The sequence below is a fragment of the Delphinus delphis genome, chromosome 1 (assembly GCF_949987515.2).
Source record: "Delphinus delphis chromosome 1, mDelDel1.2, whole genome shotgun sequence".
Taxonomy (NCBI): domain Eukaryota; kingdom Metazoa; phylum Chordata; class Mammalia; order Artiodactyla; family Delphinidae; genus Delphinus; species Delphinus delphis.
Window position 1 is genome coordinate 131,415,658 of NC_082683.1, and position 19,518 is coordinate 131,435,175.

The 19,518-nt window shown below is 37.0% G+C and overlaps 1 protein-coding gene across 3 annotated transcripts in view; it reads right to left on the reverse strand.

Annotated features, from left to right (window-relative positions):
• The window catches only part of COP1 (COP1 E3 ubiquitin ligase), a 272,563-nt gene that overhangs the window by 212,515 nt on the left and 40,530 nt on the right, over nt 1-19,518 (reverse strand). For 2 of the 3 annotated variants that reach the window (XM_060034406.1, XM_060034388.1), the window contains exons 3-5: nt 13,185-13,282; nt 6,883-6,959; nt 6,084-6,203 (exon numbers count right to left, since the gene is read on the reverse strand). In XM_060034406.1, coding sequence (XP_059890389.1) covers nt 6,084-6,203; nt 6,883-6,959; nt 13,185-13,282 — 295 coding nt within the window. The remainder of the gene's footprint in view (nt 1-6,083; nt 6,204-6,882; nt 6,960-13,184; nt 13,283-19,518) is intronic. The other variant, XM_060034397.1, reaches the window with a different exon arrangement.

Consider the following 19,518-nt stretch of genomic DNA (forward strand, 5'->3'; position numbering starts at 1 on the left):
TTGCATGGAATATCTTTTTCCATCCCCTGACTTTCAGTCTGTATGTGTCCCTAGGTCTGAAGTGGGCCTCTGGTAGACAGCATATATATGGGTCTTTTTTTTGTATCCATTCAGCCAGTCTATGTTTTTTGGTTGGATCATTTAATCCATCTACATTTAAGGTAATTATCAATATATATGTTTCTATTACTATTTTCTTAATTGTTTTGGGTTTGTTATTGTACGCCTTTTCCTTCTCTTGTGTTTCCTGCCTAGAGAAGTTCCTTTAGCATTTGTTTTAAAGTTGGTTTGGTGGTAATGAGTTTTCTTACCTTTTGCTTGTCTGTAAAGGTTTTAATTTCTCCATCAAATCTGAATGAGATCCTTGCTGGGTGGAGAAATCTTGGTTGTAGGTTTTTCTCTTTCATCACTTTAAAATGTCCTGCCACTCCCTTCTGGCTTGCTGAGTGTCTGCTGAAACAGCAGCTGTTAACCTTATGAAGATTGCCTTGTATGTTGTTTGTTGTTTTTCCCTTGCTGCTTTTAATATTTTTTCTTTATATTTAATTTTTTATAGTTTGATTAATGTGTCTTGGCCTGTTTCTCCTTGGATTTATCCTGTATGGGACTCTCTGTGCTTCCTGGACTTGATTAACTATTTCCTTTCCCATATTAGGGAAGTTTTCAACTATAATCTCTTCAAATATTTTCTCAGTCCCTTTCTTTTTCTCTTCTTCTTCTGGGACCCCTATAATTCAATTGTTGGTGCATTTAATGTTCTCCCAGAGGTCTGTGAGACTGTCCTCAATTCTTTTCATTCTTTTTTCTTTATTCAGCTCTGTAGTAGTTATTTTCACTACTTTATCTTCCAGGTCACTTATCCGTTCTTCTGCCTCAGTTATTCTGCCATTGATTCCTTCTAGAGTATTTTAAATTTCATTTATTGTGTTCTTCATCACTGTTTGTTTGCTCTTTAGTTCTTCTAGGTCCTTGTTAAACGTTTCTTGTATTTCCTCCATTCTATTTCCACGATTTTGGATCATCTTTACTACCATTATTCTGAATTCTTTTTCAGGTAGACTGCTTATTTTCTCTTCATTTGTTAGGTCTGGTGGGTTTTTACCTTGCTCCTTCATCTGCTGTGTGTTTCTGTCTTCTCATTTAGCTTAACTTACTGTGTTTGGAGTCTCCTTTTCGCAGGCTGCAGGTTCGTAGTTCCCATTGTTTTTGGTGTCCTCCTCCAGTGGCTAAGGTTGGTTCAGTAGGTTGTGCTTCCTGGAGGAAGAGACTAGTGCCTGTGTTCTGGTGGATAAGGCTGGATCTTCTCTTTCTGGTGGGCAGGTCCACATCTGGTGGTGTGTTTTGGGGTGTCTGTAACCTTATTATGATTTTAGGCAGCCTCTCTGTTAATGGGTGGGGCTGTGTTCCTGTCTTGCTAGTTTTTTGGCATAGGGTGTCCAGCACTGTAGCTTACTGGTCGTTGAGTGGAGCTAGGTCTTGCCGTTGAGATTGAGATCTCTGGGAGATTTCCACCATTTGATATTACGTGGAGCTGGGAGGTCTCTGGTGGACCAATGTGTTGAACTTGGCTCTCCCACCTCAGAAGCACATCCCTGACGCCTGGCTGGAGCACCAAGATCCTGTCATCCACATGGCTCAGATTAAAAGGGAGAAAAAAAGAAAGAAAGATGATGAAATGAAATGAAATAAAATAAAATGAAATGAAACAAGATAAAATGAAATAAGATAAAATAAATTTATTAAAATAAAAAATAATTATCAAAAAAGATTTAAAAAGTAATAAAAAAAAGAAAGAAGGGAGCAACCAAACCAAAAAACAAATCCACCAATGATAACAAGTGCTAAAAACTATACTTAAAAAAAAAGGGACAGACAGAACCATAGGACAAATGTTAAAAAGAAAGCTATACAGACAAAATCACACACAGAAGCATATGCATACGCACTCACACACACACACACACAAAATATATATATATATAAACATATATATATATATATATATATATATATCGCTGCTCCCAAAGTCCACCTCCTCAATTTGGGATGATTTGTTGTCTATTCAGGTATTCCACAGATGCAGGGTACATCAAGTTGATTGTGGAGATTTAATCTGTTGCTCCTGAGGCTGCTGGGAGAAATTTCCCTTTCTCTTCTTTGTTCGCACTGCTCCTGTGGTTCAGCTTTGGATTTGGCCCCGCCTCTGCGTGTAGGTCGCCTGAGAGTGCCTGTTTCCCGCTCAGACAGGACAGGGTTAAAGGAGCAGCTGATTCGGGGTCTCTGGCTCACTCAGGCTGAGGGGAGGGAGGCATATGGAATGCGGGGCAAGCCTGCGGCGGCAGAGGCCAACGTGACTTTGCACCAGCCTTAGACGTGCCGTGTGTTCTCCCAGGGAAGCTGTCCCTTGATCACAGGACCCTGGCAGTGGCTTGCTGCACAAGTGTGCTTGCACAAGGCTTCTTGGGGGCTGCAGCAGCAGCCTTAGCATCTCATCCCCATCTCTGGGTTCCACACTTTTAGCCGCGGCTCGCGCCCGTCTCTGGAGCTCCTTTAAGCGGCGCTCTTAATTCCCTCTCCTTGCGTACCAGGAAACAAGGAGGCAAGAAAAAGTCTCTTGCCTCTTAGGCAGGTCCAGACCTTTTCCAGGACTCCCTCCCGGCCAGCCATGGCACACTAGCCCCCTTCAGGCTGTGTTCACACAGCCAACCCCAGTCCTCTCCCTGGGATCCGACCGAAGCCGGAGCCTCAGCTCTCAACTCCCACTCATCCCGGGTTGAGCAGACAAGCTTCTTGGGCTGGTGAGTGCTAGTTGGCACCGATCCTCTGTGCGGGAATCTCCCCGCTTTGCCCTCTGCACCCCTGTTGCTGTGCTCTCCTCCGTGGCGCCGAAGCGTCCCCCCTCCGCCACCCACAGTCTCCGCCCACGAAGGGGCTTCTAGTGTGTGGAAACCTTTCCTCCTTCACAGCTCCCTCCCGCTGTGCAGGTCCCATCCCTATTCTTTTGTCTCTGTTTCTTCTTTTTTCTTTTGCCCTACCCAGGTACATGGGGGAGTTTCTTGCCTTTTGGGAGGTCTGAGGTCTTCTGCCAGCATTCAGTAGGTGTTCTGTAGGAGCTGTTCCACATGTAGAAGTATTTCTGATGTATTTGTGGGGAGGAACGTGATCTCCACGTCTTATTCTTCCACCATCTTGAAGTTCCTCTCTACTGTCATTTTAGTAGCATTAAGGGAGCAAGACTGTTCGTTCAGTCTATCATAGAGAAGTATTTTTACATCACTTATCACTATGTGAAAATATTTACTTTAGTTTATCTCCTCAGCTACTCCACCCTATCCCCCCCAACACACACACACACACACACACACACACAGCAGAATCCTGTCTTTTCCACTACACTTAACACAACATCTAGCACACGGTAGATGCTAATAGAAAACTATGTTTAAAATCATAGGAGAGCCTTGGCAACAATTTTTGGGATATGACACCTAAAGCAAAAGCAAAAAAATCAAAAATAAACAAGTATGACTATATCAAACATACAAGCTTCTGCACAACGAAGGAAATGATCAACAAAGTGAAAATGCGACCAATGCAATGGGAGAAAATATTTGCAGATCATATATCTGATAAGAGGTTAATATCCAAAATACTGTATATAAAGAATTCATATAATTCAATAGCAAAAAACCCCCCAAATAATCCAATTTAAAAATGGGCAAAGGATTTTCCAAATAAGACATTCAAATGATCAACAGGTACATGAAAAGGTGTTCAACCTCACAAATCATTAGGGAAATAGAAATCAAGACCACAAGGAGGGAGATTCCCTGGCGGCGCAGTGGTTGAGAGTCCGTCTGCCGATGCAGGGGACACGGGTTCGTGCCCCGGTCCGGGAAGATCCCACATGCCACGGAGCATCTGGGCCCGTGAGCTATGGCCACTGAGCCTGCATGTCCAGAGCCTGTGCTCTGCAACGGGAAAGGCCACAACAGTGAGAGGCCCGCATACTGCAAAAAAAAAAAAAACCCACAAGGAGACATCACGTCACACAGGTTACAATGGCCACCATCCAAAAGACAAGAAAGAACAAATGCTGGTGAGGATGTGGAGGAAAGGAAACCCTTGTGCACTGCTGGTGGGAATGTAAATTGGTATAGCCACTATGGAAAATAGTATGGAGGTTCCTAAAAAAATTAAAAATAAAACTACCATATGATCCATCAATCCCATTTCTGGGTATATATCCAAAGGAAATTAAATTGCTATGTCAGAGCAATATCTGCACCCTCATGTTCATGCAGCATTATTTACAATTTCCAAGATATGTTAATAACCTAAGTGTCCATCAATGCATGATTGGATAAAGATGTGGTATATATACAATGGAATACTATACAGCCATAAAAAAGAAGGAAATTCTGCCACTTGTGACAACATGGATGGACTTTATGAGCAGTATAAATGAAGTAAGTCAGAAAGAGAGACAAGCACTACATGATCTCACTTACATGTGGAAGCTTAAAAGAAGAAAACAAAAAAACTAGAAACACCAAGCTCACAGAAAAATATCAGATTTGTGGTTACTAGAAGCAGGGGATGGGGGAATTGAATGAAGGTCAAGAAGCACAAACTTCCAGTTTTAAGATAAATAAGTACTGAGGATATGACATACAACATGATGACTATAGTTAACACTGCTGTAAAGTATATTTGAAAGTTGCTAAGAGAGTAAATCCTAAAAGTTCTCATCACAAGGAAAAAAACTTTTTCTTCCTCTTTTTTCTTGTATCTATATGAGATGATATATGTTAAGTAAATTTACTGTGGTAATCTTTCACAATATATGCATGAAGTCATTATGCTGTATACCTTAAACTTACACAGTGCTATATATCAATTACATCTCAACAAAACTGAAAGAAAAAAATAAATTAAAGGTAAAGTCCCCCTCACCCCCCCACCAAAAACACAGGAGAAATTCCCACCACAAAAAAGACACAGCATGGTAGACTCATTTTGGTCAGCTCAACCTCACCTACTCCTTCCTCCTCCTAAGAGATTCTCATTCTATTAAGTGGTATCCAGATCCAGGCTATGTTAATCAGAATCTATCCACAGAATTTTTTAAAATCAAGCTACAAAGCTCTTTTTCTTCTTTGATCAAAAAAACATAAATATAAAGGAGGAAGTACAGGTGACCACATTATCCGCCACATAATAAAAATCCGAGAAAAGAAAATCAGACCTGTCCTAAAGAAACAGTCATGAAAAGTAAAAAAGAAAAACTCCCAACAACATTCAAGTATCTGATTTCATTTGCATATAGTCTCCAGAGAAGTGACGGTTCCAATCTTCCCAACATTTGGTTGTTAAGCTCTTCCTTTTTATGTGTGTAAGCTACTCAGTCCCTTATTCTGTCAATTTATATCCCCTTTTTGTTTAAGCTAGGTCAGGTTGGGTATTTGCTTGTGCTAAGGTATATATTCTTTATAATGAAGCATACTCAATTCCTAACGAACACATGCAAATTCCCATTTTATATTGTTTACATTTATTTACCAGAAATAAATGCAATTTTTCATGTATTTAGATTCCATTACATGAAACAGAATATAATTTCTTTCCAGTTCCCATCTTTCTAAATACCCTTAGTTAAGCCACAGACTGCTGCTACTGCCAATCAACACCTGCTGGAAGGATTTTATGTAGGTAGAAATAATCACTGTTTTCTCCTCCAAATCCCATATGTGAAGAGGGGAAGATTCACTAGAAGAAAAAATAACCAATGTAATTGTTCCCTTTTAAAATGAAACTGTACTTTCTCATGATCTTAACATTCAGCTTTTGTTAATACAAACTGGCCATTGCCAGTAAGTTGTATTATAAGGAATTTGTTCTTTCTTTGAATTGAAAAAGGGGAACCTGTTAGAAGTGGTAGCTTGCAGATGTTTCTTATTGAATAAAACTGGATGGACTGAGTAATCCTACCCTATTATTTTTAAACATTTCTAGATCTTTTTCAATGCAACTGACAGAGCACCATTTAAAACAAAATTTTTTAAAGTTCAGGGGCCACTTACTGCTTCCAGTTGTTTCTTCTTCTGCACTAGTAACTCCAACATGAGGTTGACATTGGCCAAATCAAGATTATCTTGGTCAGTTCCCAACAAATCCTGAAATATTTGCCACCTGTGGCCATTCTAAAAACAAAGAAAAGAAGAAACACAACAACTTCCTAAGACAATTGTTTTAGAGAGTCAAAAATAAATGTTTGCTACTTCCTAATATGCTTATTAGATAACATATCAAAAATAAACTATGACATTCCAACCTATTCCTTCCCCAGCTTGTGGCTCCCCAATGCCTTCTAATTATAATTTAATCACTATTTCTCCCCTAAATAAATTTAAACAATGGATATGAAAGGCATATTTAAGACATGTTAAGTCAGCATCTCTAAAGGTATAATTCTCTTCAAAATAAGTGCCTGGATTTTAATTACTTGTCTAACCATATTTGCAACTTTGTATTTGGTAAGGTATTAATTTAAGCTCATTTGCTTCAATAATTTGGGCTAATCCTCTTAAACTGAGAGTCTTTTTTTTCAAATTACCACCCATAGTTTCACCCTGCCATATAATTCTTCAAATGTAATGTATTACAAGCCAACTCTGACTATGTAATCTCACCAGACCTTTCAAAAGATAAGAGTAAATTTTAGACAATGCAGGTAAGAAAGTTCTTTATTGAATAGAATAATCTTAAATCTCCTTTAAGAAAAATCAATAATATGCTAAGCTTTAATACCTAATTAATATTAAACCAATAAAAACAGCAAATTGAGATTTATTAAAAATAGTAGTAAGAGTTGAAACATACGGTGCTACTCACTGAGTGGTCCAATTTGAACCTCTTTTCCTCAAATCTTTGCTTCTGTTTGAGAATGAGCTCATTCACTGAAAACAGAAACAAAACAAAAAGCACACAAAATCTATATTTTTATTAAATGTATCGTCCAATTGTTCTGTTTACATGGATTCTATTTAACTTTAAAAAGTCCCAAACCTTAAAAACTGCTAAGCAGAAAATGCTAAGTTTTTATTTTACTTCAAATTAGAAACAATTTTGCCGCAGCTACTACTACTACAACTACTATTATTACCACTACTATTATTACGAGAGGAGACTTCTTCAGAATATGTACTTTCTCTTACATGTCTCAATGATGACACTATCAGCACTTGGAGAAAGACAAGTCTTCACTGTATGAGATCGTCCCATGCTCTACAGGGTAACTGGCCGATTCTATGAGGTAGGCACTAAAGATTTTTATTTGTTGTTCTTTTTGTTTGTGGCTTTTCCATAAATTTCATGGCAAACACTGTCAGTTACCTATTCATAAACCATTCTAAGCTTTTTTAAAAATAAAAATAGGATTTTTTTCCAAATGTCAGAATGCCAACTGTCACATACTTTCAGAGAGGCTAGATCCTTCACTGGCCCCATGGTATGAATCTTGACTAACCTAAGCCAATCTAGTCATACACTCTTGCCAGCAATTGACGGAGGGTTAACTATGTGACCTAATTTTGACCAACGAAGGGTATGCTGTCTTTCAGAAGAGAAGGATAGAAGAAAACAAGTTCTTTTTCTCCCTTCATTAAGGGATGATATCTGGAACTGCTTAAAGCCATCTTGCAATCTTGAGGGGAGCTAGCCAAAGAACCAACACATCTGCTGGAGACAGAAGGCCAGAAAGATGGAAAGAACTTGATAATATCACTGAGATACCAACTTAACCCATTCTAAAAATTCTTTTTGTATAAATCAATACATTTTCCTTAATGTTCAAACCACTTTTAATTGGATTCTTTTGTGTTTAACACCCAATTGATAAAAAAAATAAACTGATAAAGAAAAGGACAACTAGCACTAAGCTTGTTACCTTATTAGCCTTTAATTTATAGACATTATCCTATGGGTTATTCTTCACATTTTAGAGATGAGGGAATATTAGAAAGAGCATAAGGAAGTTACTCATGGTGACATACAATACAAGACAGAGCTGGGAAACAAACCCAACTATCTAATACTTCCCACTATACCACAATCTACTACAAATATTTTCGAACAAATCAGAGAGGTTCCAGGGCCACACTAGGAGCCAAGCTTTAAAGATTAAGTAAGACTCAACCTAAGTAAGACTTAATCCAAGACTCAAGCAACTCAGAGTAGGAAGAGAAATATATGTGATGCAGCAGTTATAATATGATAATCAGTACTATCATTGAAATAGATTTTAAAAGAACAAAGGACAAGGATCAATTAAAATATTAACAAGCAGGCTTCACACAGAAGGTGACATTAGAACTGGGCCATAACAGGCACACAGGGACTTACTAAACAGGACGAAAAGTGGAAAAGAACTCACATTAAGGGTGTGTGGGGGGAATTCCCTGGCTGTCCAGTGGTTAAGACCCAGCGCTTTCACTGCCATGGGCCTGGGTTCAATCCCTGGTCAGTGAACTAAGATTCCACGGCCAAAAAAAATGGTGTGTACGTGGAGGGGGTAAAGTCATCAAATACCAGGATATAAGATGATTTAAAATCAATATAGCTGAAACACAGGATCAGAGTGATTTTGTCAGTGATTAACAGGGGCTAAGAACTAAGGCTGGAACTATAGACAGATCAGAGCCTGATTCTGAGGAGTCTGTTATCTCACAAGCAGTTGTTATTATAATCCAGGGAAGAAAGGAGAGAACTTGAAATAACGTAGTGGGAATAAACAGGAGTGTGTGAATAAGAATTTAATGTTTCAGTTACAGAATTAGCTATTTAAATAAAAATTGTAACTTAAATAATTGTAATACTTAAATATGTACACCACATTGGATTTTACCAAGAAATCTCATATACCACTGAACGTGAATATTCTATATCCATAATTATAATTCTCTGGATCCTTATAATAGCCATAGTACTAAGAACAAACAATGCCTTTCTACTGCTAAAGCTTTCATTCTAGCAATTGTCTTTTCAGAGGCAGGATAGTATAGTAAAAGCACATACTCAAGCCAGACTGCTTAGGACCAAATCCCAATTCCGCCACTTACTGGCTGTAGAACTTTACACAAGTTACTTGACTTCTCTGTGCTTTAATTTCCTCGCTGGAGGAATGAGGATGACAACAATTACCTATGTCATAGGACTGAGAATTAAATGAGTTAACTCACATAAAGCACCTGGGAAAGCACTTGGCAGTAGTAAAGACGTTATGTGAGCTGCCTGCATCTTTTTAAACAAGGATTTTAAATTTTGCGTGTACGTTACCTTTTACATTAAAGAATAAGAGGGTCATTCATTAGAGAGATAAAAATATTCAATTTACAAATTTTATACACAGAGAACACTAGAAAAGAGATTGCTGGGGGGTGGGGGGCGGGGGTTGGTAGCTGGAGAGAGATCATGCATCATGGAGGGACTGGGAGAGCTAAGCCTTGGCAAGAGTGTAGGAGAGCAACTGCAGAGGTGGGAGGAGAGACACCCCCTCACCCCACATGAGCCTTCCAGAATCAGGAGAGAGAAAGAGAGCTCTCAAGACCAAGGGGATAGAAAGGTGAAGAGTGAGAGTGAGCCTTTTTTCGGGGGGGCGGGGGTAGAGAAAGAAGAAAAACGAGGGACTTTACTGTAGTGCTTAGGGCATGAAAGGAAAAATCAAAATATCTGTCTTGACAAAAAAGCGCATGACTCTAATGACCAGAAAAACCTTATCCTACTTGAGTGTTTAGCTTCCAATTCTTTGCTTTCATTAAAAGTGAAGAAAGGAGTGGACTTGTTAACTAATAGGGTATTAAAAAAATTTTTTTGACTAAATAAGTGCTTTTATTGAAGCACATAATTCAGAAGGAGATCAAAGAACTAAGTGATGTAGCAGGAGCAAAGTTCCTTCAATCCCCATCAAATTATTTATGTAAGCAAAGTTTCTCATGATTTACCCTTTCAAAAATAAAAAGGAAAAATCTTAAACTTACATAATATTATATGTCAGTTATATCTCAATTTTTTAAAAAGCTGTGATGATCCTAAATAAATAAATAAAAAGAATACAAATGAAACTGAGTCCTTGTCCTAGTAATAACCACAAATGGCAATGGAACTAATTGAGGACACCATCACACATTAAGCAGCCGATTTTCAATAAATTTTTATGTCTAATACTTTATAAAATTTGTAAATATTTATTTGATCAATTGCATGTCTAATAATTACAATAACAACTCAGATAAAACATTTAAGATTTTTAAAATACTTAATATAAAATTATGTTCAAAAGAAACTTCAAGGTCTATAAGTTCTATTTTCTGTTACAGAAAAGTATGACAGATAAATCAATAAGAATTTCAAGCATGAAATATATTATATAAGGATAAAATTATGTGAGCAATATGCAATTTAAGAATAAGTTCAAAGAGACAAAGAATGAAATTTCCCATTGTTAATGAAAAGTATTTATTTTTGAATCAATGATAAGTATCAAATCACTATACTATTCAGATTCTACTGGATATATTTTAAAAAGAGATAAAGCTTATTTTTAAATAACCATATTTACAATACTCCTAAAATTATATCCTTTACAAACACTTAAATTATAAAGAAAAAATGTGGATGCTCATTTAAAATGTGGCATCAATGTGGGAAGAAGTACATTATTTTTCAGAATTTTTATATGGGTCACCCAAGCAAAAAGGTTTGAAGACCACTGCTACAGAAAATGGGTAGCCCAGCCCTCTATCCATGACTAAGGTAAACGTAAAGCATTAAAAGTGAAGGGTCCTAACCTAGCAATAAAAAAGGTGCAAGTCTACCTAGAACACTTCAGAATCATAGAACTTATACTTATTTCACCATGCTCAAGAGGAAATCTGAAATTACTTTTAAAAGGTTCAAGGTCTTTTTAATCCAACCAAGAACTACAGGCACTATACAAATCATGTAAATCAGACTAAAACAATGGGAATAGTTTTTTCAGTACAGAAAAAACAAATGATATTCCACTTTCAGAAATAGATCTCAGTAGCATCCTGAGTGCATGGGAACCAAAGGATTTGACCATCACTGTACAAAGCTAAAGACTGGAAAGGGTGATGGGCAGTAAAACAGAAACAGATGTATCAGGATGAAATGTTATTTCTATGGCTGACATAAATAATCACACTGGAAGCTGCACTATAATTAAAAAATTTCAAATATGGGCATAAAACACACGCCAATTACCCAAAACCAAAAATTTTTATCCATATAAAGAGAAGGTTAAAAACACTTCTCTGGTGGTCCAGCAGTTAAGACTCCACGCTCCCAATGCAGGGGGCCCAGGTTCAATCCCTGGTCAGGGAACTAGATACTGCATGCCACAACTAAGAGGCCACATGTCGCAACAAAGATCCCGTGTGCGGCAGTGGGGATCCCTTGTGCCACAGCTAAGACCTGGCACAGCCAAATAAATAAATAAATAAATATTTTTTTAAAAAAACTGTATCATTGACAAGATAATTTCTAGCTTAGGAAATCAGTAATTATGACTTCTATTCACTGAATATATACATTTGAGAATATATAAAGTATGAAATTACTTTACATCTTAGGGCTGTATTTTCATATTCCTTCCATATCAGTATAATGGTGTTCTCTCTCTCTCTCTCTCTCTCTCTCTCTCTCTCTCTCTCTCTCTCTCTCCTCTCTCTCTCTCTCTCTCTATCTCACTATTTAGAAATTCACATAACAGAATTTGGACTCATTAAATTTGGTAAATATCAATACCAAAATCTTCAGACCACTGGATTCCTTTCTGTATTTAACCATTCCAAAAGAAGAAGTAATTTTCGAAAGTTATGACAACTCATAGAAGAGTGATTCTAGATGCACAAAGCAGCATCAATCCATGTTTGTGAGTTCACGGACAAAGGGTTCTGCTTTGTGGGACTTTGGTTTCCATTTCACCTAACTTAGCTCATGAAGTCCAGTCCCACAGAGTATCATACCACTCAGTGTTTCTTCTTTTCCTAAGTTCATTCTCTTAGTTTGCCACAAGACTTTATCTACCTAGAAGAACTTGGTATTCCAACAGAAAATCTTCAAAATATTTCCTTCAGAGTTCATTTCTGCTATGCAATCATCTGATGATTTTCCTGTATGAAAATATATTGGATTGTACTGAAGAGTGAAAGAGAAAAAAGGATTGAAGCCAATGTAATTTTAGAGCAGAGATAAAAAAGGAAAGCCATGGCTGAAAAGGTTCCAATTCATGATGTATTATAAACCACCAAACAAATCAAACTGCAACCAAAGCACTGGCAAGTCAGAATCTAATACACAAGTAGACACCACATCCTTAACTCTGAGTGTGTTACTCTTTAGAATGAAGAATTATCCTTTCTGATATACATATCCAGTAGTGCCCTACTTCATGTCTACCCATACCTGAAAATTAATCTTTGGAAAATTAATCTTCATTTCCAAAAACTCAAACTAAAGATTTTCCACAATATCTTAGGCTTTTCAACATGTAGAATTTTTAGATTTTTCATAATTGGCCTCTAACTAGATACTATTCCCAATCACTTACCATTTACCTTAAGGGTTCCCTGTTTGTGCCTCTCTTCTCCAGTCACCATTCCTCCCTCAAAAATTCCATATCCATTGTCTTTCTTTCCCCAGTTTTACTTTTCAATCGCCTCCCCAGGTGATAGACTCTCTTCCTCCATCTAGGAGTCCTCACATACAAGTTTTATCTCCCTTCCGCCTCTCCATTAACCTTTTCCTCCATTGCTTCTCACTTCTGCCCCAGAAGTAGAAACAACAGGAATGTACAACATGATATACAGACAGGTATCTGGAACTCTGGCATTCTCCTTTAGCCTCACATTCTGTCCAGCCATCAATGTAAGAATCTAAGAGTTGTACCAGTCAATTTTTTTTTTAATGAAACTTAAATATAATATGATATGGTACATATGGTATAGAATCAATGTCACAACCCGGGGAAGACTGGGAAAAGCACCCTGCTGAGTAGGAGAGACTGCTTACCTCTAAGCTACGTTCTCTAAATAAATTAGTGCTAACACACCCTTTTGGGAACTAAATATTTTTAAAAATTAAAAATCATTCCAAAGACTCACCCAAGAAATTAGGATACAGATGGTCAATATTATCCACAACATAGTTACACTTGGGACATCTATTATTGTCCTCCAAACTCTGATGAATACACTTGTAGCTATAAACAAGAGAAAAAATAAAATAGCTTGATTAAATCAGTGACAAATTAATAAACTAGTCACAAAATAATGCCTATTAGTTTTCTATTCCTCATTTTCAACATAAGTTATCTAGCAGTTACCAAATTTATTTCAGCTTATACTTTTATATTAGAAGATACATAGGGCATTTATTAGATAATAGTATACAAAAGTTGTTTAAAAATATTATTTAAAAATAAACTCAAATAACAAGCCTACTAGATATAAAATTTTAAAAGATATACTAACTTTTAAGTTTATGCAATTTAAACAGTATATAACAACACCAAGAAAAACAAATGCCTGTAATTTAGTTAAGCAAACAGACTATCTGTATCCTTGGAGTGCTGATATCCTCAATACAAAAAGAGCTCATTCAAATGAAAAGAAAATAAGAGAAGAACAGAAATATCAGCAAGACAAAAATTAGTCATTAAGCATGGGAAATCATCACTTTCATTAGGATGAAAAATTGATTTAAAATTATATATTAGTTTTTACCAATCAGAATAGAAAAATAAAGAAAAAACTGTCAGAGTTAAGGAGTACATGTAGATATGAATAATTTCATGCACTGCTGCAGGAACTGCCATTTTCTAGAAGGCAAGTTGTATGGAAAAACTTAAGGCTGTGTATCCTCTTTCATGTAGTGATTTTACTTCTAGGAATTTATCCTATGGAAATAAGCAGATATATATATGTAGAAAGATGTCCCATTCAAAGTTATCTGTAAATAGCAAAATAAATTAGAAGCAACCAAAACACTAGGAAATTGATTACATAAATTTGTAAACATCAATCCAATGCAATGTATACAGCCAATAAAAGTCACACTGTAATATGTAACTATACACCATGAAAAATAATCTAATAACTATTTATAGGTACAGCTGGAGAAATATGATTATGAGAAATTTTTGCCTTCTTAGATTATATATTTCTGTAATGTTTGTTTTTTTACAATTGTGTATTGTCTTATAACAAAAAACTTTGAAAATGTCATTCAACTAACCCCAGAGAAATATCAAATCGACATTAGGAAAAAAGTCACTATATAATTATGTTAGTAAATAAAAATAACCTCTAACACAGTGGATACAATTCCATTTGTTTTAAAAAATTATGTACGTGTACATTTTTTAAAACTCTTAAATTGTATTTATTAAACTATAGTTTGATTTACAATATTGTGTTAGTATCAGATGAACAGCCTCAGATTCTTTTCCATTATAGGTTATTACAAGGGACTGAATATAGTTCCATGTGCTTTATGGCAAATCCTTGCTGTTTATATATTTTATATATAGTAATGTATATCTGTTAATCCCATAGTCCTAATTTATCACTCCCCTCTGGTAATAAGTTTGTTTTCTAGGTCTGTCAGTCTGTTTCTGTTTTGTAAGTTAGTTGATTTGTATTATTTTTTTAGATTCCCCATATAAGTGATATAATATTTGTCTTTCTCTGCCTGACTTACTTCCTTTGTATTATAATCCCTAGGTCCGTCCATGTTGCTGCAAATAGCAATATTTCACTCTTTTTAATGGCTAATATTCCACTGTATATATACCACATCTTCTTTATCCATTCATCTGTTGATGGACATTTAGGGTGCTTCCGTGCCTTGGCTATTGTAAATAGTGCTGCTATGAACATTGGGGTGTACGAACCTTTTTGAATTAACAGTTTCCTCCAGATATATGCCCAGGAGTGGGATTGCAGGGTCATATGGTAACTCTATTTTTAGTTTGTTTGTTTGTTTGTTTGTTTTTGCGGTACGCAGGCTTCTCACTGTTGTGGCCTCTCCCATTGCAGAGCACAGGCTCTGGACGTGCAGGCTCAGCGGCCATGGCTTACAGGCCCAGCCACTCCGCGGCATGTGGGATCTTCCTGGACCGGGGCACGAACCCGTGTCCCCTGCATCGGCAGGCGAACTCTCAACCACTGCGCCACCAGGGAAGCCCTGATGTGATTTTAAATGAAATTTTTTTTTTTTTTTTACTTTCTCTGATATTTCATTGTTACTGTACAGAAATGGAACAGATTTCTGTATATTGATCTTGTATCCTGCACCTTGCACAATTCATTTACTAGTTCTAATCGTTTTAGCCACAGCAGCCAGACAAGAAAAAGAAATAAAAGGTATCCAGATTGGAAGGGAAGAGGTAAAACTGTCATTGTATGCAGATGACATGATACTCTATATAGAAAATCCTAAAGATTCCACACAAAAACTGAAAGCATTTAAATGTGAACATTTAAAATAAACCGAAAAAGACATTCACCATAATGTTAACAGTATGTGCCACTGGGTAATATAATTATGGGAAACTTTTTCTTTGTAGGTGTCTACAAGTTTCTATAGTAAACATGTACTGCTCCTAACAATCAGGAAAAAAAATTACTTCTAAGAAATTTAAAGGGTGATTTACATATAAGATGATTCCTAAAAAGACAGTAACTCTTTTATCCTGTGTCCAAATTACTATAAATTTGCTTCAGCTTCATAAACTGAAGCAGATTTTTATATCTACCTACTTCCCTCCACCTTATCAAAACAAAATGCTACATCCATCAGGTTGCTCTGTTCTAGTTATCATCTACTTTCTCATCTCACATTTGTTACTTGCAAGACAAGCAAAAAGAAGGACATTATAGGGAATCAATGTAGCGAGGTCTTTGGCACAGTACAGGGGCCCAAAGATTAAACACCTGGCATATAACAGGTACTCAAATATTACATACAGAACAAATGACTTGCACAGTGTTCCAGAAACAATATCTTCAGCTCCTGCAACTATGACAAGGCTAGGAATACCACATTACCAAAAGATAGGCTCCATATCTGAGAGGAAACTTCCTACATGGAAACTTCAATGAAAGAAATAACATTCTAAATTTTTTTTTCATTTTATTGCAAGGGAAAAGCATAAAGAAGATATGTAAATACAATAGATTAAGAGCTCCAACATGGGAACATTTATAGTCTGCTTAGGGGAAAAGGAAATGAGTTAATATTACCAGAATACATGACAAGATTTAATCCTTTAAAAAAAAAACCTGCAGGGAATTCCCTGGCAGTCCAGTGGTTAGGACTCAAGCAGTGCTTTCACTGCCGTGGCCCAGGTTCAATCCCTGGTTGGGGAACTACTACCCCACAAGCTGTGCTGTGCAGCCAAAAAAAAAAAACCTGCAAGTTCAAATAAAGCAAGTCATGAAGGAGAGACTATGAGAGGGTTATTAAAGACAGGAGACAGGGATTGACAGATAAGCAGAAGAAGGACATTTGGAGTTTTAGCAAATGGCTTTTGAAAAGAAATGGTAGTCAGAAAATGAGCAAATAAAATGACAAGAAAAACAAGCTAAATTGTTAAGCCAGATAAAGAGTTTGTCAATATACAAGAAATTATTCCTGAATCCAATAGAACATTCTCCTCTCCCTTCTTCAGCATCCTAATCATATCCCTTGTCAGTAAGCTTACTACCATACCATCCTCTCTTAGAAGAAAAAGATAGTCTAGGACACAACCAGAAGGAACTGTCCTCAGAAACAGAAGCTCAAATGACTTTTCTGCATTGTACTTGATAATAACCATCTATACTATAAAATTTAAATGAATCAAATGACACGCCACTGTATAAAACTGCAGTGATAACAAGATGCATCAAGTTTATTTTATAACATCTATTGCCTCACTACCACCTTGGGTAGACCCTCCCTAGTCTGAGAAATAGTAACTGTCTTATTCTGTACTTAATCCGTGTATTTGTTTGTCAGCCCCTCTTCTGTTTGCTCATTAAAAGCAGAGATTTGTTTTACTCATCTCTGTACCCTCAATATCTAGCACAATATCCTGTTAAAGAGCTGGAACTCAATAAATTCTGAATGCATGAGAAAATAGATATAACCAAAAAAGAAACGTACTGCTTCTGCCTTCTGGGTCATATAAAACACTGCGAGAAAGTCTCAATACAGTAACTCTAATTCATTCTCACTCATCTATCTCCTTGACCATCACCAGCCCAAATGCAATGTTTTGGATTCCAAAAGAAGAGTATATGCCTAAACTAGTGATCAAAATAGGTGGGCAAAAAGAGATAAGAAGGATATATATTTTGGGTCTACCTGAGAAATTTGCAATAGCTACTCACACTGCAACTCTTAAAAAAATTTATTCAGTACCACAGTGTGCTAACGGTACCTATGTCCCCTGATAAGTGTAGATCTGACCACAAAGAATGAATATTCCTCCACAGATGTATACAGTTGCTCTGTTTCTTCTATTAAGTATATACCTACCTACAAAATATAATTGATTTTTCTGTCTGTGTCAACAGGGATGAGTAGATACAGAAAACTGAATAATTAGAAAATTCTCAAAAAAGAAGGAACTATAAAAAGAAAAGAAAAAAAAATCAGTACCAGTGGTTCTATATAAGAACCAGGTACAAAAAAAGACTAATAGTAAGGTATGAGGTGATGGATTAGTCAAAAGTCCCAAAAGGCAAACTGACACCCAGGCTTGATCACAGGTATGCTGCAAGATGACAACACTGAGGGACCCTGTTAATTATAACTAGTTTCTATTGAAGCAAACAGTAAATCAGGAGCTGACGTACATGAGGTCTGAGAAGCAGAGGGCAGGGGACAAGCTGGAGGCAGCAAAGGGGAAAGAAAAAGAGCAAACCTTACCTCTATGTCATACAGAAGCCAGATTTTTAAAATTATATCATTGAGTTTCAGTTAGATTATAGCTAATAGCAGGCTCACTGCGAAGTGGGAATGATTTAAAGTGAAAGAACTTCCCGCTATAATGTCTCCACCCTGTTACTAGGAAAGACTTATCATTTTTAAGTGGGACAAGGAATAAACAGTTGATGTGGCCCAATTTGATTTAGTGTTAATAATCTGGATGGAGCCTTGAAGTGGTATTCTGCTTGGCTCCAGGTAACCAGCCAGGGTTCAACTTAGCAAACAGTTGATACAACAGGCTACTGTTAATGACTGAAGTTCCACAGGCCTCTCATGTCTCACCGTAAATAATTAAGAGCTTTTGCTTTCAACAAAAGAACAAAATGTCTCACAGTTCATCAAGCCTGGCAATGGGACTGTCAGCTTCCAGGTTTATTGGCTCCTACCAATGTTATCATCCCTATCCTACCAACACCTGCTTTCTGGTAGGTATTTTAAAACACAATCACAGGGACTTCTCTGGTGGCACAGTGGTTAAGAATCTGCCTGCCAATGCAGGGGACACGGGTTCGATCCCTGGTCCGGGAAGATCCCACATGCCGCAGAGCAACTAAGCCTGTGCGCCACAACTACGGAGCATGCACTCTAGAGCCCGCGAGCCACAACTACTAAAGCCCGCACCGTAGAGCCTGTGCTCCACAACAGGAGAAGCCACCACAAGTGAGAAGCCTGCGCACCACAATAAAGAGTAGCCCCCACTCGCCACAACTAGAGAAAGCCTGCGCACAGCAACGAAGACCCAACGCAGCTAAAAATAAAAAAATAAATACTTTTTTTAAAAAAACACGATCACATCAGAGTGTAACAAAGTAACTTGAATTGTAACAAAGATCTAACCTTTATTTTTATTTAAAGGTAAAAAGAAGGTATTTAAGAAACCAACGAACTAAACTCACACCATGAAGATTACAGGACTCACTGAAAAGGCCCGGCCTGTCTAGTTATAAAGTCAATTAGTAATTTATTGTACTTCACAACATACTGAAGCAAGATCATTGAACTGATTCAGCAGACTCTTAAGCTTTTTTAAATGCCACAGTGAATATGTTAGACAAGGGCAGTTAGGAAAAATGGAAACCTCACTTTACAATCTGTTTCACACTTCAACACCTTCAAATCTATGAAAGAAGAGAAGTGAAAGGGTAGGAAGACAATGGGGGTTGGGGGCCAGAGAGCAGAAGAAGATGATATATTGACTGACTTGACAAAGGTAAGTTTTAGACCCAGACCTAGATTCCTGGTCCACCAACTTCAAGAACTTGCTCTTTTAGCTTTATATCAGTAGTTCTCAACTAAGGGCTACTTTGTCCTCTAAGGGATATCTGGCAATGGTTGGAGACATTTTTGGTTGTCACAACTTGGAGTAAAAGAGTTGTTACTGGGTTACTACAGAAGCCAGGGATACTGCTAAACAATCTAAAATACCAAGGACAGCTACCCACAACAAAGAATTATCTGGTC